This window comes from Monomorium pharaonis, chromosome 8, assembly GCF_013373865.1.
Source record: "Monomorium pharaonis isolate MP-MQ-018 chromosome 8, ASM1337386v2, whole genome shotgun sequence".
Lineage (NCBI taxonomy): Eukaryota > Metazoa > Arthropoda > Insecta > Hymenoptera > Formicidae > Monomorium > Monomorium pharaonis.
The window spans coordinates 2,228,170-2,247,733 of NC_050474.1; the positions used below are offsets into that span (position 1 = coordinate 2,228,170).

Consider the following 19,564-nt stretch of genomic DNA (forward strand, 5'->3'; position numbering starts at 1 on the left):
TCTTACTTAAAAAATTTAAATTAATTAAAATACATGATTAATAATTTAATAAATGATAAACAATTAATATAAACAAAATTAAATTACCCTGCGATTGCGCTGCCCTTTTTCGACGTCACCTGTGCTCCTTCTCCTTTCAGATCTCTTCGTTGCACATTTTTTTACACAAACAAAAGGTACAATATTTTGCACAACACTGACATTAACCGCAAACGTAATTACTCGATTAAATTAGAACTATTGTTCGATACCTCCCACGATTTTTTACCAGTTGAATCGTATTTGAGCTTTGAAACGACAACTCGTCTGATACTCCGCGCTCTCAGCTTAAAAAGCTACGTATATAAAGCGCGATTTAATGCACGGACGCGAGATAGTTTCGTCGAGAGCAGAGGAAATAATTATCGTTCGCGGATACCGCGATGAAAGAAAAGGCTATGCGTTCTGTTACGTCAATTCTCTTCCGCAAGAGGTCACGAAACGAAGCATGAAATAGACGCACACAGCGATAAGAGCCATCACACACACTTTCCGTTTAAAACGTTTACGGAAAGTAAGATTTCGACGAATCACGTACTGTATTCAGTCGGTAACGGTTACGGTCGCCCAATCCAATGTGTCGAAACTTTACTGTGACGTCTTACAACAAGTGTGATGGCCCCCCCACACACACACACACACGACACACACACCGGGCGAGATTGGTTTCGCGCGGAAAATATTTCGCGAATATTTCACAAGGAATTGAAACTCAGCCGGCGTGATGCGTGTTGACCGGCCGCAAAAAACGCCTCCCCGCGGCCTTCGCGCGGTTCCGCGGGTCATCGTATAATACCGCCGCTCGAGACGCGATCGCGCCAAGTGTCTCTACGCGCCACGACGCTTGACCGAACGGATCGTCACAAAGGTCGTCCAGTTCGCGCGCGTTCGCTCTCGATCCCTCTCGTATCATATACGTCGCGACGGATATCTCACGGGGACAGGTGTATCTCCCGCGATGCTTGCACAGTCCGAAGCGATCGACGGACGAAGAGAAGATCACAGATACGTCGCGAACGACATCCCGCCATTTTAGGATATCTGCAGAAGGAATGTGAAGTGAGGCGCGAGACACGCGAGCGTTTCCGGGCGCGAGCCGTGCGGTTCGAGGCTTCGACAGTGCCACTTCACGTCGGTCTTTCCGCGGGGTGCCACCGTGCCGCTTCACGCTCTCCGGAGCCGGAAGTATTTCGCGGGCGTAAAAAGGTTAATAAGGTCGACCGGCGGGGGCTCGCCTCCGCTCGCTCAACCAAGGCACGGCGTCGTGTAGGAGCACAACGTCGCCCGCGACCTTGGGGCGAGTCCGCGCGCGAACGGGTCGTTGTGTTTATCACTCGAGTACACACCGCGACGCTGACCGTGCCGAGCGTATCCGTTTTATCGTGTGAACGTCCGTTGTACGCAGTACGAAGACGGGACAAGTGGTTTGGAATTAGTGATGTACGTATACGTGGTCGTCGAGTCGCGTGTCGCGATCAACGTGAATTGCTGTCGCGGCCTTTGCCATTTCGGATTTTTCGATCGACACCGGCTGCCGAACGGAACGTGTCGCGCGTGTGTGGAGTGGATCGGCGGCGTCACCGGCACGCCGATTAATCGGCAAATTACGGTCGTGATTAATCCTGTGTACCGCTAGTGCGTCAACCACGTAGCGTTAATTCGACGTCTCGAGTCGATACGCCGCGCCGCCGTGACGTGAGATCCATTTGCGTGCGAGATTTATTCGCTTGCGTGCATGTATCGTGCGAGTTACCGACGGAATTAACCGCGTTTTCGCCCGATTGTAGGTACGTGTGTGCGTGTGTGTATGTGATTCGCGAGTGCGCCAGGTGAAGGACAACGCGGAGGAGGACAAGGCGGCCTAGGAGGCATCGGGCGACGATGGAGCATCTACGGGGGTAAGCAATGTATTTTTTTGCTGAAATATCTTGAAATTTATCCCGCGACATTTATTTAGTACTTTGACAAAACTGAAGAAGAAAGGTGAGAGACGAACGAACGTTTCGGCACACGTAATAATTTGTTTTCTGGAATTACTTTGACACGCTTGTAATATGGATATATTTGTGCATTATAGATCGATGCAGTTAACGACACGATTACGCAATTTTACTGCTGCATTGGTGAGATGGTGAGTCAAATTATTATATTTTGTTTTAACCTAACCTAACCTAACCTCAGATAAATGGATCACGCAGTGAGAATATCTTAAAATCTACCCCGCGACATTTATTTAGTATTTTGACAAAACTGAAGAAGAAAGGTGAGACACTAACAAAAGTTTCGACACACATAATAATTTATTTCCTGGAATTATCTTGACACGCCTGTAATATGGATATATTTGTGCATTATAGATCTCGATGCAGTTAACGACACGATTACGCAGTTTTACTGCTGCACTGGTGAGTCAAATTATTATATTTTGTTTTAACCTAAGCTCAGATAAATGGATCACGCAGTGAGAGAATATCTTAAAATCTATCCCGGGACATTTATTTAGTATTTTGACAAAACTGAAGAAGAAAGTTGAGATACTAACAAAAGTTTCGATACACATAATAATTTATTTCCTGGAAATACTTTGACACACTTGTAATATGGATATATTTGCATTATAGATCAGGATGCAGTTAACGACACAATTATGCAATTTTACTGCTGCATTGGTGAGTCAAATTATTATATTTTATTTTAACCTCAGATAAATGGATCACGCAGTGAGAGAATATTATAGACAGATACAGTGTCAAATAATTTTTTATCTTAAAGTTGACTAAGACAAATTATAATTATTAGTATACCAATATTTAATCCTGGAAACATTCGAAAATCCATTGATTTATTGTGTGTACGGAAGCACGGTAATGAGCTCGTAAAACAGAGCTTATTTTATCGGCGCATTATTTATTAACAATGTTTGCTATCTTGTAATACAATGGAATAATTATGAGATACATTAATTATGTAAAATCGATATGGCAAATACATAAGGATAAATGAAAAAAATAGAAACTATATGAAAAGGTCATGGATAGAACAAAATTGGCAGAAATTATCAAAAATAATATCCGCGGGACAAGTAAGACGTTTTAGAATTAATCAATTGTATTTTATAATGCTTAATAAAAAATATTATGTTAAAAAATAATTACGTATTGTCGCAGGTATGTAAATCTTGTTCTAAAACGAAATTAATATCTAAAACAGTAAATAGTCATTGATGATTATAGTTATAAATATGTATAGCACTGTAAATGAATAAGATTTCACTGAAAATATTTATATGTGTGTTAGTAATATTAATGAGATGCAAAATGGAAGTATTTATATCATTGATGAATTAGTGACATACTAATCAATTTTTAATGAAATATTAAGATTCTTTTTCAGTTTAGTTTTTTTTAACTTTACATTTCTAGAAAAAATATTACCTTTAACAAAAATAAACTGTCGATAATTCATTATATTAGCAAAAGTTTCAGAATCTGAAACTTTTGCTAATATAATTTTCTCTATCACGCCTTTTATTTTTAGATTAATATAATTTTGGATGCTAATAAAAATACAGCTTGAAGCAGAACGACATTTTATTTAATACATATTTCTGGCATTTAATGGCAACGTACATTAAAATTTTTTTCAAGCACTAAATTTTTTGCCATGGCCAAAGTTTTTTTACTAGGATATTTAGAATGAAATCTTAAACTTTTATAATTTAATTTTTCCAAAAGTTTTTTCAAGTTTTTACACACATCACATTTAGATCATGACGTTTTAAATACTCCATGAGCTCGGTCCACCGTTTTTCACGAGTTTTTCAATATTAAAAATAAATATTGCCACACATGCCATATATTAAAACTAAAAACAATCTAATGATGCATTAAATGTATTGCAATCTTGTCGATTTAAACTCCCTCCTCCCCTTTGAGTCTTATATTCGCATCGCGTTTCTAAGTAAGTTAACGAAATCCCCATCCGCGCGGGCGACCTACCCCAAAGTTGGCTTAAATCCGGTTTGACGTCGGAGGGGAAACAGGGGAGGAAGAACGGCCAGGGTGACTCCGCGCACTCGAGTAGAACTGGATCGCGCGGAAAATCTTAATCTGACATCCGCATACCAACACCTCGAGTCTCACCACGGGTCTTTGCCCTGCTTCCGTTCCCTTCTTTCCTCCTCGCGGGCCTACTGTACCATACAAATGCCCCCATCGACCTTCCCTCACACCTCGCGTCTCTCCCACCTGCCGCACAGCCACCCCCGTCAGGAACGGAGGAGCTGCTCTGGCAGTCGGTTGTCGGCTTCTCTCGGCTAGGGACATGCGCAGCGACCCGCGGAACGACAGGTGCGCGTCGCGCCGACGACCGCGAATCGCTTAGTTTCGGGTAAGCGCATGATTCGCCTCCACCAGCTCTGTCCTCGCTCCGACCCGCCAGTCGCTCGCGACTCTGTCTCTGATTCGGTTGTTCGCTCCTGCTAATCTCGTCATCAACATCTCTCTCTCTCTCTCTCTCTCTCTCTTTCTCTCTTAGAGATTCGAGATCATCGGCAACCGAAAGAGAGAGATCGTCCTTTGGTGACGTGATCGTGCGATCGCGGGTCCTCTCGTCCTTGTGAGGATCATCCGCTAGATCCCTATCGACTGACGACGCCCTGGAGTAGCGAAAAAACTCATCAGCACTTATCGAGCGCACGTGTTCTTCCCCTCCTCTCGCTTTTCTTCCTGTCAGTCTTTCTTCTCGCGGAAAACCTTCATCGACAGACAACTCTCCTATTTCGGGGGTGGTGAACGTGTTTGTTCAGTTTTCTTCCCTGTTCGAACGTTCGTCGCGCGTTGTTTTCCCTTCGAGCGCCAATTTCGACAAAACGCGATTTTCTTCTTATAACGTTGAATCGCTGAATTCCGGAGTGCCAGTAAGCGTAGGTATATCGTGCTGATGAAACAGTGAATTTCCCGCCGATTTCACTAATTCGACGGTGATTGTGGATTACTGTGATTATCTTGGTGAACGCGCGCGGTGCTTTTGATGAATGTGGTGAGGAAAGTTTAGACACGTCGGCATTCCGGCCTCCCTGGTGGATCCCTCTCGATCATGCACCGAGGACAGGATCTCTTCCACCCAAGTGTGGGAATGCGGGCGGCCGCGGCGGTCGTCTTCCTGTTTCTCGGCGGATTCGTCGTCCTACGCGGAGCCGAGGGTGAGTCAGCGACCTAAATTTCCCCCTCGAGATCGGCTCGCGAATAAATCCGGGATTATCGCTAAGAGTTCCGTGGTCTATCTACACGTGTGATACATCACATGCGTCTGACAGGTGCTTGTCTAAACAAGATGCACGAACATATGGCTGGAATAACGTGAGATATAAATTCAACGCGCACTCTGATATAAATCGGAATAAAGAGAACATAAACAAAAATTGGGAAGAGAAACGTTCAAAACTTGCTCGGGATTAAGTGCTTTTTTCACTTTCGTTGTTTCAAAATATAAATTGCGCGTTTTAAAAATCGTAACAAGGCGATTGCGTTATTATGCAAAAAAAACCAAGGTATATATGGCTAATGTAAAAATAAACTCTACCATTAAGTCTATTTAAGTCTTGTTGTCTTAAAGTCATAACCATAAATAAATGAATGTAAATAGTTAGAATACTATTCACAGATTTTAGTTTTTAAAAAGATATTTTGGTATTATACGTCGGCATATTATAAATAAGTATGTTTATGACAGCAGTAAAGAGCGAAGTAAGAAAATAAAAGTCAATTTATATATGCCGCTAAAATTGTTGGCAAAATGACCAGAATTAGGATGGAAAAAAATGTACGAGCTAAGAAACAGCGTCAGACTTCTTAATGTCTGTCTGAAGAGTTGAAAAGCTCGGCGGAAGGAAGCCGGCCGACGGGTTGGGAAAACAATAATGCTCAGCGACCAGAAATTCAGAGAAAAATGCTTTTATACGCGAGTATAATTTCCCCCGTGGAAAAGCAACGTCCGGCTGTCCCACCTGCGATTCAGCGAAACGAGATTTTAATGTTGCACGAACGTGGCGAAACATTTGCGCACGCCGCCGTTGCTGCGACTCTTAGCGTTAAACCGTATATACGCAAGGAGGGCGGACGGCCTCGCGTGTTCAAGGCCGCGAAATAATAACCCGCCGACCGTCGCGCACAGCCCCCGGATGTATGCACGGCCATTGAAAATCAGATGAAAGGGAAAGAAACGCGGACGTGGTATCTGCACATCTTGAGGGGCTGCGGGAAAAATTCAAACCGCATGCATACGTACCGCGACCGCGTTGTACACGCGCCCCCGTTATTCGATATATCGTATGCACCACACCGCGTTTGTAATCAAACTCCCAAGTGAAAAAAGGCCATACTCGATCGCACCTCACTGTGAATTTCGATATTACGACGCGGGAAAGCACAGAAAATATTTTCGCACGCCGTATTTCCGTGTTCCAATCTGTGCAACGCGTGTATGTATGTATGTGTGTGTGTGTGTGTGTGTGTGCGGTAGGATGGTGTATATGTTGTTACATCTTACGCTGCGCGGAAGTGCGAACTAAGATCACGGATTTCGCAAATATCAAATTTTACGAGCGTAATACGATCCCTCTTGAGATCTTACATACAGAATCTTTTATCTCTTTACGTCATACGACGTCGCGCACCGTCGTTAGCCATGCTCCATGGGATAACTTATCTATTTATATTGAAAATCAATTGTTGTTGTTTTGTTTATACGTATAGTGAAGAAATCTTATCAGAATTTAAAAATAGCGATACCCAGCTAGTACATCGATATATTGCATGACGATGAGCGGGCTCTTTAAATATCCGTGGAGAATAAATTTACGCTGACCCTATCTACGGTATTATACACGATGCATACATAGATGTTATCTTGTGCGAAAAAAATGTATAAATCGTCGCGAGCTGCTTTCGTCACTGATGTATATCTTTTGCATATAAACGACATTCTAAAAATCACTTAACATTTTGCGGCGTTAGCGCCGTAACTTTCGTTGCACGAAACAATTTGGAACTATGTGCGCGCGATATATTATCGCGTGTCATTGATACATTCAGGAAAAGATTACAGGTATGGGATATTAGAATACAACTAAAATTGGAAATGAAATAATTTGCAAAATAATAACATAACTGTCAATCGTGAAAAATTAGCACTATAATGTAAATTTGGACGATTATTATGGATTTAGTTACTTGCAATAAACCTTTAATATAATAGAATTTGCGCGTATAATTTTTTAATGATAAACACATGACTCATCTACGATGTTTTGGTTACATTTTAATGAAATTAACTAGACGCGATAAAAATCTTGAAATAAAGTCTTAAATGCATTACATAAGCCTATTGCGCTTGCACACCGTGCGCGCAATTACGTCGGAAATGCCTCAAATTCTAGTAATCTGAAAGCACGTCACGTGTTGGCCAAGTCCCAAGCAAGTTCTAAATCTGTGTGGCCGCTTACTCTCGGGAACTAACAAATATAATACGGTAGGCCGCGAAACGCGTTCGCATATGGCGAACGTACAAGGGAAGCAAGTGCAACGGAAGCTTTTTAAAAACAGCGACGACCGTTTTGTACGCGATATGTCACATCCGCATAACAATAATACACGAATATGTGGAATAATGCAGGTTTATAAAAGTTACGTTACTTCTTATTTCACAATATATCAAAACTTGAATCCATCATATCCGAGAAGTATGTATATTTCGACAAGAATATTAAAAAATATATATATAACATATATATATATATATATATATATATATATATATATATATATATACAGATTTATATATTTAATTACAGTCCAAAATCCAAAAATAAATTATTAATTTGCACTTTAAACTGTTAAATTTACTTGGGCAATATTTTACTTATTTATTAATGCTTTTAGTTTGAAACACATCTTTAATTATTTCAGAATTATAATGGATGTTTTCTCATATTACATAAATACATATTTTTATACTAAATTTAGTTGCAAATCATTTTAAATAAATAAAAAGTAACATAAAAATACATATATTGAATAGAAACATGTAACTGTATATATTTAATATGCTGTTGTAATTTCTGTAATGAATATTATATTACTTTAAATTTAGTTAGTTAAAAATTATTTACGTATAATGCAGCAGTGTAATAACAATAAATATAGATTTGTCAATGTAATATAATCCTCGTATCTGAGGCTTTTCAAAAAGCTTATAATTATACATTATATTGCATAATAGAAAAACTTTACCTGACAATGTTTTTAAATATTTTGGTTGTGTTAGTTAATCCTTTTTACAAGAACTATGTTATTTAATTAATTTATTTTATATATAAAATATATTTGTGAGATATAATTATAATTTGCAATATTCCGGCATAAAAGATCTGGTATAACTTGAGAAAATTTAACTTGAGGAAAGAAACTCAAAACGATTGAAACGAAAGCTTTACCACAAAGAAATATCAAAGCGACGATACAGCATGTATAAACATATGTAATACAAATTCTATACTTTTTTACATTTTCTATGCATGGAAAGTTTCTGATATTTTATGGACGATCACACCAACATGTTGTATCGTCATGGAAACTGGAAAATTTAGTGGGAGACGCAAGTACCATGAATATTTTTTTCAGAATACCAGTTTTCCATTTTGACAACAAGTATAGTATAAAAATCTAGAAAAACCGAGGAATTTAGTAACAAGACTCAGGCCAATTGCTTCGTTAATAATTGTTAAAAACGTTAAAGAGAAAAACATGAAACATTTATTATTTTCTAATTCAAGGAAATTGTAAAAAATCGAGGTTTTCTTATCAGTTTAATAATATTTGATTATGTTATGTCGACTTGATACTTAAAGCCTTCGTATTACTCTGGAGTGAACTCTTTGGGTCTCCGCATAGTTCTTCATTACTCTGTACTAAGGTTTCTCATTTTACCATGAGTATACCACACCGATCTAAAGCCAAATAACATAATCTGTATGGTCAATCAAAAGATCGTGGGTATACAGACGAATGAAGAATAAAAGATGTTAAATCTTACCACGAGGATATTACAACCGAGAATATTACAGCAATACATCATATTGTTGACTAGAAGTGTCTTCAGTTGTAAATTCCGTCGTGTTAAAATCAACATTAAATTTATGCAATGCTTTGTAATATAATGCCTAAGTTCTTGAATTGCAAAATCACATATTTTCTACCGTGATATCACTGTCCCAAGTATTATTTCACTTTGCGCAATGAAAGTGAACTGTAATATACTGGGGCTTTTGTTCCGGAAATAGTTTGTCACTAATTTCGTTTTGGACTTTGTTTCGCGGCAATCACAACTTCCTGTTAACTTTTGCAAAGTTTTATCAATTTACATTCAGAAGGATACTGTCGGGAGATATTAATAATAGTCAGTGAATAGAAGTCCGTACCTCTAAATACTTACTTTTGAACGAAACTTTTGCATAAAGGTAAGCAGAAGTAATTCCCTCGACACTCCTTGTATTTTTTTCGAACGTTACTTTAATAAGGTGCTTGATTTGAGAGAGTGGACAATATTTATACTTTTAAGAAAGCGGCACAATTATTCGGAATAATTATGTGATCAACGAGCCGTGAACATAAATGGACTTTGTGGAAATAGATACTTCTCTGTACGATGTTTTAAACGTATCGTTTTAATCATAACTATTTAACACAAATTGTTTTCTCTTAGCAGAAATTTGACAAATAATGTTATTATTTTGATAATTGTTTTAAATAAAACACAATTAGTAAAATATTGAATCTATCTAAAAATAAAATTGAACTATCTTTATATTGTTAGTTTTGAATTATTATATAAAATGCGTATAGAAAGAAGCACAAAATGAAAAATTAATTACGCTTAAAGTGCATTTGTATTTATCAAATTGACCATGAGAGCACTCGAACGAGGTAATTATAATTTACCCGGTAATCTCAAGTTTCGTGTTACTCGTTCGCGCCCTTACATAACAGTAGAAATGCATGAAAACATCGCGGCTCCGTTTCACGCTTATCAATTCCGCTAGCTTGGGAAGTTTAAATGAAATAAGTTTTTGGATATAGGTATATGTGCTTTACACATAACTTTGGCGTCGTCCACGTGACGCCAGCTCATTTCACGGAAAGCGTGCTGCAGACGGAAATAATTACCCTCATCACAGGTTCACACGATAATATTTAGGCGCGTACTTTTCGCGTCCGGTACTTTGCAGCATCGCGAAAAGTACTATACATACATGCTCTTCGTATTGTTGGGTGTCGCATATGACAAGAACATTATCATTCTAAAGTACAGCTTCTTTTGTTACTTTGAGAATCTATTGCAAAAATCTATGATTCTATATAGAATACGCGAAATTTCGGACATTACAAATCGTGCAGTTTAATAGCAAATACGAGTTCACCTTCGTTTACAATTGCACAACTCACGCGAACGGCTGCGGTCTTTTGGTTTCCCGTGTAAATTTACACTTAGGGGGGGGGGGGAGGGGATAATCCTTATCGAGACGTATCGAGCGATACCAATTCCGGTCAATGCAAATTTTAGGTAAAGCATCGATAAAGCGAGTTAGTTTGCGGATTCGATGAATACTCTCGCGATACATGTCTGTTTTGGAATAAGATTATATCCGCATATGTGCACTCTCTGCTTATACGTATATGCTGTATGTCACCATAAAGTCTTACGAGTTTCCGATAAACTCAAGTAATACGCGTGCATAAAAATTTTTCAAGCTGTGTTTATGGTTGCGCTCAAGAAAAAACGTAAGTGATAAATTAAATCTAGAGCAAGGATAATTAATAGTGATAACAAAAATATCTATTAATTTCAATGAAAATTTATTGAATATTGTTTCTTTAGTAACATTATTGTATTTTGCAAACATCTCTATTCCGCAAGAGTATGAATATAATTATGAAAATCAAACTTGAATCAAATCACAATAATTAATTTGTATATGTGAAAAAATACTTTGTATATAAGTGAAATAAATTTATGTTAAATTAAAGTCCTTTTTTTAAAATAAACATTGATACCATTAAAACTCGAAATTATGGATAATTTATATAACTTCGAATTTATGGAATAGATAGAATTATTTTTTTTACGGAAACGCGGAAGGGCAATGGTTCACGAAACATTGCTCTCAAATTTAGTATGACATCGTATTATATATTATGACGCATATATTTTTATGAAAATTTTGCTCCTCACTAAGGGTTATAAATTGTGGAATTTTTTTTGAAATATTATATATTAGTAACATATAATCCTTCTTTACAATAATTAAGTAAAATTTTGAGCCACGTAAAAAATATGATTTAACTCTTGATATTAAGAGACAACGAAACGTGACTGTAGTTAACAAATTAACAAATTATTAATATATCAAAAATTTTTAATAAAAGTTAAAGTATTTGAATACCAAAATAATTTTGTCCTTTTTATGAGAAAATTATATTCTGCATATGTTGTTTGAATTTTAATTTACTAAAGCATTATAATAGATATAATAATTCTTAACATCAAATTTAAATGTTTGATAATATTTTATAGAATTATTCTAGAATTATTGCAAAATATAAATAGTACCTCATTACGTGACAAAATATTATTACATCACTAGTAAATTATACATGACGTTCATACATAGAGTTAGTAGAATCAAAACGCTTTGATTCTACTAACAATTCGATTAAATGATTAATACGAAACTCAATTTTATATGTTTGTTACAAATAGTGAAAATGAAGTTGTTTTGTTATTGTAAATATGTGTAGTAAGTTTTCTAATATTACTTATTTCTAATATTATTTCTAATATTATTAAAAATACTAAATTTATAAATTAAAATTTATATTTTATGTTCATATTTTGTGTTTAAATTTGACTATATATCATGTTTATCTGAAATATCTATGGAAGTTTATTATATGATCTTAAAATTATCTAATCTCTATAATAAATGATAAATGAAATACAATCACCTATATGTAATAAGTAATTGGACTTTTGTATTCATTCAAACAATACTTGTTGAAAATTAACGTGAAAGAGAGAATATATATATTTTTTTACTTACAAAAATATTGCACATTGTGTTTAAATTTGACACTATATATCATAATGTTGTATTTATCAGTGCTGCACTGACGCATAACTATGAGTTAGGAGTGCAGATTACAATACGTGCGTCGTATATTATTATCATGTGCGATTACATTCGATCATGTTCCGATGAAGGTACTGATTACAAGCGCGAATATTCTCATCAACTTTGCATTGAATTTACTGTAGATATATTGTTGTACCATCACGATAAAGTATAACAGAATTATATCCCTTAGCATTTGTATACATATACATTGTAAATCAAGATCGCTAATGACTCGATTTCTCTCTGTGATTTGCTTATGTATTATTACCCTGCAATAATACAAATTTCCTCTTTGTTAATTATTACTAATACTATCCTTCAACAATATACATTTATGAAAAGATTTGAATATATAGAAGCAAATTGTAAAATATCAATTTGTAGTTATACATCATAATATATTATTATAGGAGCTTTCTAGCAAGAGACACAAATTGACACAGTAGTAATTTTGTCCTTGTCTCTCACTGAATATCAAACAAAAACAGAAATACTGCTGTGTCAATTTGTCACTTGCTGGAAAGCTTCCTATGTATTGCATAATTTAACTGTACTGTATTTTTAACACATTACTTCTTTATAAATTTTTTTTTTCTGATAAGTAATAATTTACATTTATTTTTATATTTATACATATATTTAAATATTTAATAATTTTTTAAATTAGACATTAAAAGACAACAGTACTCTGGGAAAAAAAGGTACAGTTATAACTCATTTTGTGGCCCACGCTTAAGTAATGAAATTACTTGGATTTCTAATAATCTTAATTTTATTTTTTTCATATTAATCCTGTGTAACTAAAAATTACAATTATAGCAAATAGCTATTCTATATAAAATTTTTAAGTTATACTAGTTCAATCTCTATATTAGTTTCGTCGATATCCAGTTAAAGATAATTTTTGCTTAAGTGAAACTAATCGAAATATTAAGTTGCTTAACAAAAACAATGGTCAAAATTTTTTTTACAGTAGGGTTACGAGCAATCCAAATAATTTGATTACTTAATCGTGGGCCCAAAGTGAATTATAACCGTACTTTTTTTCCCACAGATACATAATGAGAAAATTAATAAAGTCGATTGATAAAAACATGTGACATTACATTATATTTCCACCATCGCGATATTGAAGACAAATGGTTATAAATGCCATTTTACGTTATGTGCGAAAAGATCCTAATGTTAGTAAAGAAATGACCCTAATGGTTGACATACAAATAAAGGATGAAATTTTTGGCTATATATTTATATAAATTATAGCTAAAAATCAGAGAAAAGAGTTATAATTTAAATTTTACGTATTATTTGTAATAAATGTTATTTCACTGAAATATTAATGTTTGTTCTCAGAACTAATCGAGTCATTAAAAATATTAAAATCGAGGAGTGATCCTAACGAATTTTATTGCTCTCTCTTTCACTCACTCACTCACTCACTCATTCACTCACTCACTCACTCACTCACTCACTCACTCACTCACTCACTCACTCACTCACTCACTCACTCACTCACTCACTCACTCACACACACACTCACACAATAAAAATTGTATACTGCTATTTATAATAATTTTTTTGAAATAGTGCAAAGTTTTTTTACGGGTAATGATCGGATTTTAATAAGAAATGTACTCATTTCGCACCAATTTTCTTCGAAATATGTTGCGAAAAGTGAATACGAAAGAAATTACATTTGCATTTAATTTATACAAATTAAAATTATTTCAACTTACATCGCGTCGTCTCTCTATGGTGTTGTAATTGCATGAACGACGAATTTGCATATGGACGCAAAGAATTTTATTTTTCTTTTCCAACAACTTGTTACGGATTAATTTTAAATACGCACACGTAAAGCTTTACGCATCGTAGTAACATTTTTTTGAAATTTTTTTGCAGTATATATAAAAAACAAAGATATGAGCTTGAAAAGTATAGGTTGACTCACGCGAAGTAACAATTCCGCCGTTACTTCCAAAAGAGAAGATCGTAGAACACAATTTCATTATATATAATACAATAGAATTTGTTTTGTCAAGTCAAATCCATATATTCAAAGTCGTCTGAATCCAAAAAATTTAAATTCTTTTTTTTTATCAATGTCATAAATCGTTATCGATGTGAAACGTCTATGCGCAAGCTATTGAATTGAACATACCGTAACTTCTGAAACTCAAAACATTATTGTAACCGCAACGACGTATCCGGCGCATTTTGCTCTCGGGATGCTTGTCCGTAGCGTCATGTATAAAATGCCACTGTATTCTCCTGTGTGTCTTAAAATTTACAATATCCGTAACGGCTCGACGTGACGCGTCGCTGAAAATTTTTGTATGTCACGTGCCATGCACGCGATCCAATTTTGCTTATGCTCGGGCCGCATTTCTCGGCGCCTGGCTGACACGTTAATTTGTAAGCGTGTCAACCGCGGCCCCGTTTGTCTCGTGCATGCTGTTAATTGCGAGCTCGCAGCACTGTCAAGTGTGCTGAACAGCCTGCTTAATGATTATATTAATGGATCGGACATTCCCCGCGAAGTTAAACGTATTGCCGGAAATTGATCATGCAGTATGATCGAATTTATTTATTAGACGATCCCGCATCGAACGTAACGTCAATCTCGTGCTACACATTGCCGGTTAAAAAATCATTGGTTTTTAAACTACGTACAGCTTTTTCATTATAATACATGCGTTTACGGGGTACAGAATTAAATATTTATTATCCTAAAAATAGAAGCATGTGCATTCTTTTTTTTTTGGTATCTTTTTGTCGCGCGGTTAAGCATATCTAACACCGTTACCATGAACTCGTGCGTAAATTCTTTACTTGATATATTATACGGTGGACAGATTTAACAGAAAGCGTTAGTCAAGTAGAGAAAAATACAGGATTTTTCAAGAGATTTTTAAAGATATTTTGCAAAGAAACACCATAAGATACTATCGCGTACTAGTCTTAGATTTTCATTTTCAAGAATTACAGAGAGAGAGAGAGAGAGAGAGAGAGAGAGAGAGAGAGAGAGAGAGAGAGAGAGAGAGAGAGAGAGAGAGAGAGAGAGAGAGAGAGGAAGAGAGAGAGAGAAAATACTAGTATCCGATATCACTTTTATGTACGTCGCGCAGCATGATAAGAAAACATTTTGCAAAACATAGATTTAACCAAGAAGTTTTATCGCATAGCTAAATTGTAGACCAAATTATGAAAGAAGCGGAAAAAAATCTGCATATGTTTTATTTTTCTTTAAAAGACAATTTATTAAATTAAAACCTTTTATCCGTGATATTACATCGACAATTAATTATTTAACATTTGTTACTGAATTTCATGTGAAATATAATTAAATAATTTGTTTTTTGTCGCACTATTTAAAATCATATAAATGTCTAACAAGCATTTCGCTCATTAATAATATTTATAAAATGCTTGAAAACGGTTAAAGTGAAAATAATATAACACATTTAAAAACATTATTTTCATTTTTATACAATTTTTTGTCGCAATATTTTCTTTTTCTTTATTTCCATGTCTCTAATTTCTACAGTGAGTTATTTATTCTGTCACCAATATCGCAAAATCAATGTTGAAAGCGTTGTACAGAACGGTTCAATTAATATGATCTCACAGGATAGTGAGTTTATTGAGACAACATGAAATGTTTCCGATACTATCCTTCAACTGTAAAGGAGAGAGAGACTGACACTGAAAGCACATATGGGTGGACATTCTCAATATATGTGAGATACGATTGTACGATTGCTAACAACGGCATTGCGGCTTTTGGGAAATTAGCACATTGATCAATATTCCTCTCGTGATACTTATATTTGTTACTTATATCAACATGACATTTTGCAAAGTATGATAATACTTATTATTATTACCCCTCTCTAAAAAAGAGTAAAAAAGAGATGTTATTGATATTATTGTCACTTTTCCGAGATGCTAGTAATTGGCTGTCCCGCTATCTCGTTGTCAAGTGCATTGTGACTTGCTTCACGTCGTGTCATTTCCAGCTGTCAAATTATCAATTTTAATAGTTGATTTAAAAACTTTGTTAAAGAAAATCAGGAAACAAGAAAAAAGAAGAGACGAATATAGAAAAGTATGTATAATATATAAACATTTATACATGTAGAGTTATTTTCTTTTTTGAGAAAGTAATGTATTACATAAAATATAATACATAAAATATAAAATTAAAACATTAAAACAATAAAATTTAGTTAAAAGATTACGTTTTTATGTTCTTAGAAAAAAATTAATATTTTAATATGAACAATATAATACTATTAAAAAAATGTTATGAAACAATTCACTCGCCCAATCATATCAGGAGAAATTATTGTAGGTACAAGTTATTGAGACGCAACTACCGCAAAGTTAAACGTATAACTAAGTTTCCAATAGTGGCCGATATGAGGTCACATAACTTATGCTAGTTTAGATTCAGCCAAACTTCGTTATGCGAAGTTTGCTTAGGCTCGATGCAGAGAGATTGCGAAATGACAAGGAGTTACAGAGAGAGAGAGAATCCCCGAATCGTAACGATCGTATCAATTCATAACTACAAGAATGCAGTGCGTTTCGCGCACCAATCATGTTTGTACTTTGCGATTTGAAATCTTTAATTTCCATTGATTTGCATTATAAAGACGCACTATACATAAGAAAATTTAACATAGCTTTAACAATCCATTAGTATTAAAAGCAGGGAACATATATTGAGTGGTAAGACTGCATTTTAGTAGTATTTGAATTAAAAGTTGATATTTAATTAGTAAATATCAACTTTATTACAAATCTTCTCATTTGCTTTATTATTTTATTTACTAAGATAAAAAAGTCAATAAGTAGTAAGGATGGAAAATAATAATTAAACTTATTCTTAAATACGTTGGAAAATAATTAATTAATGTTTTGAATCTTACTTGTTTTTCTTTAACATAAATAGCATTAAAAATATTAATCAAAGAAAGATTATAAATCAAATAGAATATATTTTAAGGCTCACGTAGCGAATATTAAAAATGATAATATTCTCGCTACGCGACCTACATTAGACACGTTTAAATTTGTGTACTAAAGTAACAATAATCAGAAAAAAAGTTTTCGCAACATTAAGAGTGCAGATAATTAATGTCGAATTCTATAATAACCAATCTATTTAATGAGATGAATTTAACGTTATTTTAGCGCACAATAACTTCCGAGTAATAGATGTAGGACGATGAGACATTGAGAAAACGATGAATCTCGAATGGCGAATTTACGTATAATGAAAGCTCAGATTCCGAGTGCTACGGTTCGCTAACTTACACAGGAGAAGCGGGATTAGCTAGTTAACCACTTTGCTATATTATATATAATTGTGTTGACTTGTCTTTGTAAATTCTCGAGTGTGTGAAACAAATAAAAGTATTCGCTTTTCTGTCACACTCAATTTAATGTCACAGTTTTGTTTTGAAAAAAGAAAAAAATTTTACATTTATACATGTCTTTTTATATTTAAATAATAACAATTTTTGCAAGAATTTAACAAGATATTCTTGTTTTAATTATATAAAAATCTTTTTACGAGTAATTCTTTAAAAACTCAGATATATTTCTAAATATTTTAGCAATATACTTAGGAGATTCTAAAGAATTGTTAAAAATGGGTAAAAGGCAAAGCATTCACGTGTATAAATGTAGATATACAAATTGTGTAATTTTTTAACATGAGAGATATTGAAAATATTTTATTTAAAATTATATCAAAATAGAAGCTGTTTTAAATTGATTAATTGAAAACTTTACAAGTGTAACATTGTTTAATTAAATTGTTTTTTACGGTAACATTGATTCTGTAATGATGAATTATTTGCGCAATATAATATGCGTATCGTACATGGAAGCTCATATATCGAAAATTTGTCAGTTAAACTTCCAGTGATTTATTCGTATAACTATTATTATATCTCGGTGACAAAACGGAAATCATCGATTGTACCAACTAAATGTATAGTGTAAATAATTTATAGATTTATAACAAAATCGAGTGTAACATGTACATTTTAGCCCACAAAGTCATAATATTAATAATTTTTTTACAGTAATTTTAAACTTTAATTATCATGAAAATATTACGTACATATTTCAATTAACATTACGTCAGAATATATAATGAATATCATTTACACAACTTATTTGAAATAATTTTTTTATTCTTAATAACTAAATCTTATTTCTTTTTCACAAGAGAAGCAACTAGGAAAACTGAAAATTATTGAGAAAAAATATTGCAATCTTGGATTCGAACGACAGTAAAGATAGTTATGTTATCAAAAATAATTATAACTCTAAACGAAAAATGTTTCTTTTTTAATATAGCTGTTATTATCAACGATGTACAATTTTTTATAAGTACAATTTTAGTCATTTTCCTGCGGCAATATTATTTGAACAGAAATACGTAAACATGACGCGGTTAAATATCCAACACAATCTCGACACGAATCGTGCTATCGTGCGATGTTTTAATGAAATCCGGAACTGTCCTTCTCTCATTCAGTGCCATTTATTTTGTGGAGCAGCACAGAGAATTCAGGATACCATTGAGAATTTAAATATTTGTCATTTGCGCAAATGAATTAAAACGCAAAGTAAACTGTAACAATAAAATTACAGAAAGTAGGTGAACTATAATTCTACTGAAAACGTAACAGGAAATGTCAGAGAGAAATAATTAAAAATACATCGTCAGATTGTGCGCATAAAGCGCATAATCTCCAAGCATTTTCATAATTATTCAATGCGACCTTTCATCTTCACAAGAAGCATGAAATAATACGTTTACGATGCTAGAAATATGAAAATAAGTTGAGGCACAGCGACATGGCGAATTTCTTAAGCTATCCAACATTATTGCGCTTATATATTGCTACATTACTCTCCTTATTTTATAAAACACTTCTTAACATCAATTGAAGTACTTGTCAACTCGTCGACGGGCGTTTACCTAAGTGCATCCTTATTTATGGCAATTTGAAGCTCGAGCAATAACGCATCATAGCGTATAAATGAAACTCCGAGTGCTCATCTCGTCCAAATCTGTCGGTTTACCTTTCGGCCAACTGCGTGATGATCCGACACGATAACGGAAATCTAAATATTTGGTAGACCATTGGTAGACTGCCGCATGCGTCGTCGATACGTGCTGTTATAACCCTCTTCGTGACCCAGCACCCAGCAGCTATCGGCTAAATTCTCGGTTGGTTGAGACTCAAGACACGAACTCAATTCTGGATT

General features: G+C 34.5%; 1 protein-coding gene across 9 annotated transcripts in view; it reads left to right on the plus strand.

Moving 5' to 3' along the window:
• Positions 1 to 1,240: 1,240 nt before the first annotated feature.
• LOC105834190 (hemicentin-1) overlaps positions 1,241 to 19,564 on the plus strand; it is a 147,722-nt gene continuing 129,398 nt past the window's right edge. For 4 of the 9 annotated variants that reach the window (XM_012676486.3, XM_036291194.1, XM_036291195.1 and 1 more), the window contains exon 1: positions 4,318 to 5,242. In XM_012676486.3, coding sequence (XP_012531940.2) covers positions 5,137 to 5,242 — 106 coding nt within the window. In that variant the 5' untranslated portion in view covers positions 4,318 to 5,136. Of the gene's footprint in view, positions 1,938 to 2,116; positions 2,171 to 2,273; positions 2,303 to 2,396; positions 2,445 to 2,660; positions 2,709 to 4,316; positions 5,243 to 19,564 lie in introns of those variants that run through there. The other 5 variants (XR_001138867.3, XM_012676483.3, XM_012676484.3 and 2 more) reach the window with 3 other exon arrangements.